At 29.0% G+C, this 12,183-nt stretch overlaps 1 protein-coding gene across 3 annotated transcripts in view; it reads right to left on the reverse strand.

Annotated features, from left to right (window-relative positions):
* Positions 1–12,183, reverse strand: part of LOC135924462 (short transient receptor potential channel 4-like) — an 86,628-nt gene that overhangs the window by 21,520 nt on the left and 52,925 nt on the right. For all 3 annotated transcript variants that reach the window (XM_065459542.1, XM_065459645.1, XM_065459592.1), the window contains 3 exons: positions 10,202–10,422; positions 8,632–8,827; positions 6,363–6,758 (listed from right to left, as the gene is read on the reverse strand). In XM_065459542.1, coding sequence (XP_065315614.1) covers positions 6,363–6,758; positions 8,632–8,827; positions 10,202–10,422 — 813 coding nt within the window. The remainder of the gene's footprint in view (positions 1–6,362; positions 6,759–8,631; positions 8,828–10,201; positions 10,423–12,183) is intronic.

A 12,183-nucleotide genomic window follows, 5' to 3' on the forward strand; every position in this document is an offset into this window, starting at 1 on the left:
GTAAGCTCCTTCAACCTATCTCTCCACTCTATGTTATTCATACAATCTCTTTTATCTAATTTATACTTCTTTATATTGGCTCTAACTTTATGGCCCCATTGAAGTTTTGGCCTTCCTCTTTTACGTTTGCCCATCACTTCCAAACTCTCAACCTTATTTCCTATGTAGTTCATAGGCCTTCTCATTGTGTACCCATACCACCTAAGTCTGTTTACCATTAACTTAGTCTTAATGGGCACTACCTTTAAACTACTTAGTATTCTTATACTGCGCACTTTATCCTTTCCTGTTACCCCAGCAATCCTCAGATTCTCATCTCCATAGTTTGTAGACTTCTCTCGTCTAATTCCTTGGTTGGCCATGTTTCCGAACTATATAGAATAGTTGGTTGTACTATGGAACTGTAAATTTTTCCCTTTTGTGTGGGATTCTTTTGTCAAATAGCACTCCAGATTAGATCTCTGCTTTAACCACCCTTGATTAATTTTACTCTTTATCTATTTTTCTATTGTGCCGTTTGTTTGTATAGTGGAGCCCAAATATTTGCAGCTTTCAATTGCCGATATCTGCCATTCATTTATATCAATACTCTCTGTTTCATCTCCTCCTATCATCATATACTCCGTCTTTTCTCTATTTACTTTTAGTCCGTGCTTTTCTAGGATATTTATCCAACTCACTAATCTTTCTTTCATTTCATCCTTAGATTTGGCAAGTATCACAATATCATCTGCAAATACCATATTCCACGGGACTGTTTGAGGTATAGACTGTGCTAATACATCTATTACTGTAATGAAGAGAAGTGGGCTGAGAGCCGACCCTTGATGAACTCCTTCGGCTATTGTGAAATCTGCTGAAGTACCTGTTGTGCTACGGACCATTGTTGTATGGTCCATATGCATATCCTGTATTACTCTTATATATTTTTCGGAAATAATACAGGATCTATAACTATTTTTATATAACCTATTGTATATAAAATTATACTTAATTTAAATAAAAAAAATATATTCAATACCATAGATAAAATTTTAAAGATAGTGAGGGTATGGGTGATATCTATAATATATATATATAAATGCAGTATGTCACAACAAATTTAGGCAATAGTATTCTTTTAAGAAATATTCGTCCAATAAAAATCATTATGCAATAAGCCAATTGCAATTTCTATCATGTGATTATATATTTTATTTTTAATATTTATAATGATAATTTTATATAATACCCAAGATACCTCACCAGAAGACGTTAAAGATTTTGGTAATTTATGTTATATATATGATTTTATTTTAATAAATATTTCACATTATATACTCAAGGTCAAGATGCTTCAGATTTAGATAAATTATTAATATGTGAAAATCTATCAAAATTAAAAAATATAGCCTAGCCATTTCATCAAAGGGTTAATAATTAGATTTTCACAGTATCAAATTATCTGTTTAAATTATCAAATATATTTTTATTAAATATTTTTACTTAAATAAATCTAATAAATAATATACAATCTTTGGATGAAAAAAAAATATTTAGTTCTAACAGCCCAATGCATATATGCAATCTTTCCTAAGTATGGCTCATCATTCCCCGGAATATTTTTTCCGAAAAATTAATTAGTGGTAAAATTATAACCATTTTATATAATGTAAAATAAAAGTAAGAAAGGAGAACAACATTATGTGATATCTAATACAAAAGAGATTAATTTTAGATAATTTGAAATAAATTGATATTTTTTAAAGAAATAAGGCCTGATGTTAAAATCGGTTTTTCGAAATTTGCAAGCATTCGCCCAAAAAATTGTATGCTCGTAGGAGGTAGTGGTACACATAATGTTTGTGTTTGCAGCTACCACCAAAATTTTAAATTAATGATCATTGGATCAAATTTACCCAATTTAACCAAAGATGATATGTTGCCCATTAAAACATATAAACATATTTTACCCTTAATAATTTGTAATCCGCCTCAACCATCCTGTTATTTGGGCAAATGTGATAATTGTCCAGGGTCAACAAATTTACGCCACCAAATAGAAATATTGTTTCGTTCTAAGGACATCGAATTTATAACATACAAACAATGGCTATCCGTAGATAGAACCACTCTTGAAACAATAACCAAGCCAGTAGATGAATTTATCAATGCCTTTTTTGAAAAAATGGAATCTTTATTACCCCATTCTTTTATTTCAACGCAACAATCATTGTATCAAAAAAATCTAAAATTGAACTTAGACAAAGGCCAATATTTAATTTTATGTGATTTTTCAGAAAACTATAGCTTTATACTGATGAAGTACAAAGTTATCATTGGAATAGAGCTCAATCCACTGTTCACCCTTTTGTTATATATTATAAAGATAATTTAGCCAATATTTGTTGCCTAAATTATGTAATGATATCCGAATCTTTGCAACACAATACAATAGCAGTACATTATTTCCAAAAAACATTGGTAAATTTTTTAATTAATAAAATTTGTATGCCAAATAAAATTTTTTATTTTTCCGATGGATCTGCTGCACAGTATAAAAATCGTAAAAATTTTATTAATATTTGCCATCATGAGATGGATTTCGGGATACAGGCGGAATGGCATTTTTCTGCTACAGCACATGGGAAAAGTGTTTGTGATGGGATTGGTGGCACTGTTAAAAGATTAGCCGCTAGAGCTAGTTTACAAAGACCTTACTCAAAGCAAATAACCACATCATATGAATTGATGGAGTTCGCTAAAGAAAATATTAATGGCATATATTTTGAATATATGACCCAAGAAAATTATGATCACGAAGAAATATTACTCAGGGAAAGGTTTTCAAAAACGAGACCTATACCTGGAACACAGAAAATTCACACGGTGATAGGTCTACATCAATTTAAGAGTAAAATGTATTCCAATTCAATAGAAAGTAATATAGAATATTTATCATATAATGATGAAAGTATCATTTTTGGAGAGATATCAGGGTATATAACATGTGTTTATGATTCTAATTGGTGGTTAGCCTTAGTTTTAGGGAAAAATCAAAAGGAGGAAGAAATATATATAAAGTTTTTACTCCCATCCGGACCTTCTAATTCCTTTACATTTACAAGTATAGACGACACTCTATACTTGCCAAAATGTCATATCTTAACATTAGTTTCACCGTTAACTGCTACTGGCCGTAGTTACACATTGTCGTCACAAGAAAGTAAATGCGCTACCGAAAAATTAGAATCTTTTAAAAGTGAGTTATATATTAGATTTTAAAATTTATATTATATCAATTATTTTTAATATTTAGGGCGCCATATATGAAATGCTAAAGATTCTTATTCATATATTCAAGAAGTATAAATTTGGTTGAATATATTTTATTAATATTAATATATGTTATATTAAAATTATAAATAAAGTAATAAATTGAATTTCTTTTATCGATAGGCAATTTCTATAATTGAATGAAAGCCCCATTTATTGTTATTTTCACTTACAAGATAAATACTCCTTTAAACTATATCAAATAGTCTAAGAAAAACCATTAAAAACTGATTTAAATATAAATTTATGCAAAGACGCCCCCTTTCGGGAAAATATTTATACACTTTTCTAAACATTTTTATCGATTTTGAGAATGAAGATGGCCTCATCCCAGACCAATTTTTTTTTATAAATATAAAGGAAGAGTTCAGTGTTGTCTACTAAATTTTTTTAAAAAATTGAAGGTCGTATTATTTTCAAAAAATAGTTTTTAGTCCTTATATATTTAATAAAATGGCCGGAAATTGAAAAAAAATTTTTTTTTTTTTATCGAAAAGTAGAATCTTTGTACGTAATTTTGATATTAAATTTGTTATTTACAATTAGATAGTTTTTAAGATATGCTTAATTGAATGAAGGCAGATAATGGTAAAAATACGTCATTTTTGTCACTTTGAACCCTAATATCTCCAAAAATATAAATGTTACAAGGCTAAAATTTTGGCTATTTCTTAACTACACTAACCTTTCTTTGCTTACTAAATTTTAAAAAAATCGAATGGGGTCGGCCGAAAATCTCATTTTTTTTGCTCATTTGACATGGAATGACCCATATATAACATCCGTAATCAAGAAATGAACGTTTTCGCATAATCTTAATGTTGTTTAATTTTTTCTATTAACTTTCCTATCATCTTAATGTTAATTTTATTCTTTCTATCAACTTTCATACATTTTAATGTTAATTTTATTTTTCTATCAACTTTCCTATCATCTTAATGTTAATAAATAGATGGAGACTATTTACCTCTAATGTTAAATTAATTTTTTTTAAAAAAGAAATTTTTTTAAAAATAGTTTTATACATCAACGAGATTCGATCCCCAAACTTAACGTTCCATAGGCAAACGTTCTTTCCAACTCAGCCCTCTTCTATCTTAAATTTTGTAATATAATTCTTCTTATATATGAAACTATATTTTGATAAAGTATCAATATTAATTTTTTTTTATTGCTCCAGGCTTGGGAAAAAAAATTCAAAATTATTATCGGTTGGCCAGGTTTGAGAAAAAATTTTAAAATTATAATGGGCTGAGCTTAGAAAATACTTTTATAAATTATATTGGGCTGGGCTAGGGAAAAATTTTTCAAATTATTATGCTTGGACGCTAAGGAATTTTTTTTATTAACTATGGATCAGGCATTGATCTAAAACAAATTTTTTTGTAGGCCTGGGCTTGGCCTGATCAAAAAACCAAGGTCATATTTTATTCCAGTTCTCAACCACCAAAATTATTATGATCTTTGGTTGGTGTTGGAAAAAACTTTTCAAAATTATTATGGCCTTAAACCTCGCTTGGGATTTTTCCAATATTAAATATTAGGCATAGGTGATCAGTAATATTTTAACATATAATATTGATATGGGTATCAAGTAAAAGCTTTAAATATATTTTGACTCAAAACATAGTATTTACACTTATTTTATTCCAGTTCTCAACCACCAAAATTATTATGATCTTTGGTTAGTGTTGGAAAAAACTTTTCAAAATTATTATGGCCTTAAACCTCGCTTGGGATTTTTCCAATATTAAATATTAGGCATAGGTGATCAGTAATATTTTAACAAATAATATTGATATGGGTATCAAGTAAAAGCTTTAAATATATTTTGACTCAAAACATAGTATTTACACTTAGTTTTAATGGATTGGACTTGGCCTGAAAGGGGGGGGGGGTTATAAAGAATAAAAATTGGATTTTATTTTCAAATAACATGTAACAACTATTATAAGAGTAAGGAGAAAATTCTCATTCCCCGTCATTTTTAAAGGACTCAGCAATGCTGACTAATGGGAGGTACTCTTAGTTATATATTTTTCATTTTGCCCATCAAGAAAGACGACTACAAATTAAGAATATCTTATGAGGTATGATTCACAAATTTACCTCTTCTCCTAAATTTTAATATTTTTATAAAATATATTAATAAAGTATATTTAGTACCATATACACAAACTAATTACCCCTCAACCCCGTCATTCTTGACGTGTTATTATCTAGTTATTTAATAAATATGAAGGGCTCGCATGATGCCCAGTCTTCCCTATATAAACTAGTTAAATATTTTTATTTCAACGCAATAGGGAACCGATTAAATGAGATTTAAATTCTACTTAAAATAGCCCAAAAATTAAGTTATAAATATCTATATTAAACTAAAAATGTATATAATAATATTGTTGGGAAAAAAAATGATGCGGATTTAACTAGAAGGATAGGTATCCTTCTATGGTAATCAAAGTGTTAGGTAAAAATTCATAAAGAGGTAAGCTTTCAAAAATTTAGGGGTCCTGATCCCGGTCCAAACTCAGTTTAGAAGAAATGTAATTTTTTTTAGATAATTTGTTCACTAAATACAATATATAAAGATGAATTTTGAACAATATACTATAAATTTTTGATTACACCTATTTTGATTCTTTAAATATTTATTTTAAAAAATCTGTTCCAATCTCGCTTTCTAGAAAACTTAAAAGGAGATTCTAATTCTAGTATCAGTACTTAGCTATGACCTGGTTCTGTTCATATTCCAAACTCAGTAATATAATACGGTCCGTCTACACGGCCAGGTCGTATTTTAATTTTTTAAAAAATACCCGAGTCGGGGAAGGGCCATATATTTTAAAAAAATCGGGGCCGGGCAGTTTAAAAAAAATCCGGGACGAGCAGGACCTGAAAATATAAGGCTCAGCCGGGACAGGCCGAAAATTTTTTATAAAAAAATCCGGGCCGAGCCAAAAATTTTTTAAAAACAAAACCTTTGCAGGTTTCTGGTAATAGGTAAGCAAAAAAGAGTTATTATTCTTTTTTTTAAATATCCGAACCTCTTTCTGCCCGTATTTAATGGCCGATTTGAGGCGAGAGAGATGCATGCGTTCCTTGCCCCAAGCGGGTATGAGTGCCTTAGTTGTCTCTTGGCGCCGCCTTGCCTCTGCTTCCTCCTCTTCCTTTTCTCTAGCAGTCTTTATATGCTTGATTTTTTTAAGATTTTTGATAAACCGCCAAATCGAGCGGGCCAAGCGGGGAGGCCCGCGGAAAAACCACAGTATAGAGTCGTCGTTTCCACCTAGGCTGGCTCTACCGCCTCCCAGGAAAGTGCCTGACCTGGACATAGACGAGGAGAAGACGGCGGCAAAAGCAGAACTTATTTTGGCCGCCGATACCGATGAGTTGTAGTACATGTCTATGAATTTCTCCGTTTCCACGTGATTAAGGATAACCTATTAGGGAATGTAAATGGGACAAATGATTCTTATTATTCATTGTTGCTTTTGTCTTTAGTGGCAAAATAAAAATGCCACTTCAAATCGTTAAATTTCATTTTCTATCATTTAATTTCTTTCATCTATATGTTTCCCATTTTAGTCTGAGTATTCCTCACTTCCATTTACCATTTAATCAATCTGTATAAATTGCCTCTCATATTTCTCTACCAAATCATCTTAGATATTTGAAAATCAGATTATTTAGAATGATAAAATATTAGAGACCAGATTTTTTATAAAACATATTATTTTGGAGTTCAATTTTTTTATCTTTAAGTCCTACATTTTGTCGTTTAATATCACTTTGACTTTATTTTGAAAAATGTTTTAAAGAGAAATTGAAAATATGAGAGCAATATATGGTTAAAAAAACAATTATCCATCTGCGAAAACTGATATAAAACGTTGAACCTATTGGTGTTTGTGTTTTGATAAAAATATTATAATGCCGTAAACTATCCTTATATACAAGAAAAGTTATTGTTTTGGAGTGGTGTTTGTGGCAAGCCACTATGTAATCTTTATGCTTTTCTCTTCTATATTTCTCATGATTGTAGGAAATAATATAGCATAGGGGCTTCACTTTTTGAGGAAGCTCTTCAAATTTTTCAGGCGGCTCGAGCCCCTGGGCGCCCCCCCCCCGAGTGATAGCAAATAAGATGAGTAGGTGTAATGAGTTAATTCTTATCTAATAAATGTAAAAAATAGAATTTAGGAGTTGTAAGAATTGCTATATATGTTTACTGACGTCGTGTAACATTACCCCAGGCTTGCAAGTGACTATGATAAACTATAGAACCAAATATTATTTAAAACTTTAATATAAAAAGAAATCATATGAAGAAGCGTAAAATTTTAATGAATTCATTTATACCGGTAACCTAATAGGAATAAATTTTAAATATTTAAAAAATCGGTATTAAAATTATTTAAAATACAAAATGAAGGTAAAAAGGGGTGGGGGAGGCGCTCAATTAATAAAAACATAATTGAGTCCCTAAAAAGAGGCAGTAATTATATTTAAAAATTTCTACTTGTATTTTTTGCCTTAAAAAATAAATTCTTTGTTCAATGCTTGGATTCGGATTTTGTGAGCCAAGGCTTTCAAAAAATAAATATGTTAAGGGCAAATAATTTGTGGATGTGGCTCTCGGAGTAAAGATGGATTAACCAATATTGTTCATTTTTTTATTTTTGCCAGAGTAAATGTGTATTAACATTTGTGGGGAGTTATAAATAATATAAATTTATTAATTGCAAAATTAAATAATATTTTCAACGGCATAGGACAAAATGTTTATGAAAACGAGGGAGTGTTGCTTTAAAAAAATATCCAATCCACCAAGCATCAATTCAGAGAAGATGTCCTAGCGATTAAAAGTACTCATTCTAAAACGTTAATATTTAATGCTTTATCACTTTAGAATTCAGTATATAGAAACGTTTTTAAATCGATTACTTTTAGTTCAGAAAGCTTATTTTAATGCTAAATATGCTAAATATGCTTAATTATTAATTTTAGTGTTCAATCCGTTTGAAGTATGATGGAGAATAAAGTATAAAAAGCAATATATAAAAAAAAATTGAAATGAAAAATATTATAACACAAATATTCCAAGACGCTCCAGTAACTAACGATATATAAACAGGTCATCTCTATAATATTTTTCATAAATAGTTTCACCCCCCCCCCTATCTTAAATATGCCATGAACGAACATTTTTTTTAAATATAGATTTTTATCCGAATATAGGACAAGAATATGATTGTTACATTTTTCTTCCCCTTTTTATTTCCCATCCCCATTTCCCTCCTTTCAAAAAAAAACCTTTAACTCGGTAGAAGTTCTTGTCTGGTCTAAGAGATCGGTTCCGAATCTTCGACATTTAGTGGAAAGTTCGTCATATTCGGTCGTGAATTCATACTCCATACTGCTGAGCTGGGAGAGTTCCCAAGATATTGTAAATGCTGTCATGATAGGATCACGTGATGTGAGGCAAATGAGAGACGGACTTGAGAGCGCCCTAATTAAATTTTTTCGAATAAGCATCATAGAATATGTTTTATGTCGATTTAAACTAACTGTAAATTTAAACTATCAAAATTCAGATCTTTTCCCAAGGCTTAGGGTTAAAATTAGAGATCACTACCCATATTATGAAAATGATATATAATAATGATTGAAAGAAACTTGGCAATAGAATTTAATAAATTTGAAAGGGCCTAGAGCCAATAAGCTGGTGATTAAAGTGGTAAAAATAAAATAGGTTATCGTGTATAATATATTCAAGAATCTCCTATTGAAAAAAAAGAGTTAATTAGTAAAAGGAGATTAAAATATGTTAGCCCAAATGTGTGAGTCAGATTGCCTGGTTGCTGTACTAAATTATAATTCCATCGTACGATCACAGGTGAACGATAACAAACTTATCTGCAGGTTTTAGGTGATATAAAAGGCAGGTTAAAGGTAATATAATTTATTTAAAAAGTTGTTTATGTTGATTTAAAAAACGAACCTTTATTTTATAAAGTCTAAAGAAGGTCAATCCTGAAAGTAGACATTTTTACATGATCATACATTATTGTTTCCTGCTCCAGGCTTTATTGCAACTTAAAATATTTTGTGGCTTAATAATATAAAAGATCCCCATTTTCTACTAGAAGAGATTAAGTCCTTCATGACCAGGCCTACATTTTTTTAGGATCAATTTCAAATTTTACAAATGGTCATGAAGGACTTAATCTCTTCTAGTAGAAAATTTTTCTAATGTTTCACGATACTAAAAATTAATTTAATAATAAAGAATATAAAAATCGTTTGAAGATAGTATTGAAATCGAGGAAATAAAAATTTATTTATTCTATATACTTTAATTTTAAATAAGTTATATTACTGCTATTTTTACTTAACATTAATAAAATGAAAATGTGGGAATGAAATAAAAGAATTGGATTATAGACTAAATGGGCATAATTTTACAAAAAAGAACATTAAGGAAAATATGACTATAGGATCGGATTTCGATAAAATTAAGCAGAGAACAGATTACTTTAACCTGAAACAGGGAAAATATTAAATTCCAAATATTTATCTTGATAATTTAAAGTAAAATTTTTAAAAATGAAAATATAATATCATGATATAATTAAAAACATTTAAAAATAAAATACATAAAAAATATTTTTTAAATCTAATGAATTCAAAATTATTTAAATAACTAAAAATATTTTAAAAAATCATTAACTATAATAAATCAAAAGAAGGTCTAAGATTTAGCATAGAAATAGCTTTAGAATATATATCAAGTATTATTAATTATTTTCCCTTTTCTATTCTTTTATTTCTATCTTCATCCCTTCCCTCCTTTGTCCTTTTCTACTTATATATAATTAGTTACCTGTAGGCATGTATGCGACTCAAGCTGTGTCTAAGACTGTCAGTCTCGCTTTGCATGACGCATGTGCGACAGCCGCATCTAACGTCATGCGGTCGCGAAATTTTTGCACCTCGGTCAAGCAGTAATTTGACAATCTCGTAATTGTCCTTGTGGGCTGCCAGGATAAGTGGAGTTATATCACAGGTAAAAGCGCTTTCGTACTCTTTGTTATCTATTTTTTCCTTCGCAAAAAAACACATTATATTAGTTAGATAATAAGATATCGCTTAATAAAAGTTCCTTTATAACAGTTATCAATATTATAGATTTTTTCCTAAACTCTAAATAATGCTCACTTATAAAAGTCGAGGCTTCTTTTTTACTTCTTCTTATTTTATTATTTTTAGTATTAAACAAGAAACTTGGTCAGCGAGATTGTTAAATGAATAATAGAATTTTAAGGTTACTAAAAAAAGGGAGATTATTTATGAAACCGCTACTACAAGACCAAATGGATTATAAATGGTTCTGAAGTGAATCATTTATGCATTACTCACGCCATGCATAAGCGTATCCAAAATTTTTCTAAGGGAAGGGGTTTGGTAGATCTTCTTCCCATATTTTTAATTTTATTGGGTGAATGCAGGCCTTAAATAATTATAGAAGTTGTTATTTTTTTCTGGTAAAAAATTAGTTTCATTTTTTATAAAAAATTATAGTTTCATTTTTAATAAAAAATATATACTTTTACTTTTTCTTTTTTAAATTGTTTTTAATCAGGGATGCAAACAGAACCTTTAAACCGGCATTAAGCGTTATTATTTACAGATATTAAACCCAACCTGAACCGTTAAAAATTTTTGACCTAACTAAACCGAACCTATAAAAAGAATCGGTTAGAACCTTTAGATATACAACTCTTTTAAAATATATAAATAATCATTTTGTTTGATAGAATATAAGTATTTTCAGATATTTTTGTATATTTATTTGACCATGCCAACCACCTAGATTAACAAGGTTGGGCAAATTTTTAGAAAATTGTATCTGAATACAGATATCTTTTTTAAAATTTTGTTTTTAAGATTCAAGATATTTAGCAAAAATTTCAATATCTTTAATCTTTTAAAGTGTCGATATATAAGATACTTTTTTAAAGTTCAAATAGTCAAAGTCAAAATGTATCAAGATTCAACTATAGAAAGTGGATGGATACATTCCTTTAATAACAAACAAAGTTAATTGATTAATAAATTTTCCTGAAATATTCTTTCATTTTATTATTTGAAAATTCTTGGTCTTTTTGAGTTAATGTTTTTGTAGTTTTTACAATTTCTTTATGTTTTTTTTGTTTGTGTAATATATTATGATGATTCATCTAATTTTTATATGATTTTAGATGACGAGGCGTCATCCTAGAAAAATCATTATCTTGAGAAGTATTCTTTAATTTTTATTTAATATATTTTATCAATATTTTTTCTTATTTTTTTCTTTTAGATGATTTTAAATATCATTTTCTTATCATTATCAATCATTAATATAAAATTTATTTTAAAAAACTTTCTAAATTTAGCAAATAAATAGGACATGATATTTAATAATATTTAATAAAATTATATAATATACTTTTAGATACTAGACGAAATTAGATGACGAGTTTGCAGAGCCACTTATAAATTTGTGGCATTTTTTACACTGCAGTATTTTAGAGATCTGCAAAGTTAGGCCCGGCCCGTACCCGACACGAGTCCAGCCCTGCCAGAACGGGCTTCGGGCCCAGGCCCAGACTCTGGCCTAATTCTATTTAAAATAATCGGGTTCGGGCCGGGCATAATATTTTTAAAAAAAATCGGGCCGGGTCAGGTCAGACCTTGGAATTTTTTTTAAATATATCTAAATTTATCAATTTTATATTGAATCTTTTATGTAAAATAAAAATATTTGATTTTATTTATTGAAACTAAACGACATATAACATATGTCTTTTATTTTGAGTAATT

This window comes from Gordionus sp. m RMFG-2023, chromosome 1, assembly GCF_954871325.1.
Source record: "Gordionus sp. m RMFG-2023 chromosome 1, tfGorSpeb1-WG-v2, whole genome shotgun sequence".
In the NCBI taxonomy this organism is placed as follows: domain Eukaryota; kingdom Metazoa; phylum Nematomorpha; class Gordioida; order Chordodea; family Parachordodidae; genus Gordionus; species Gordionus sp. m RMFG-2023.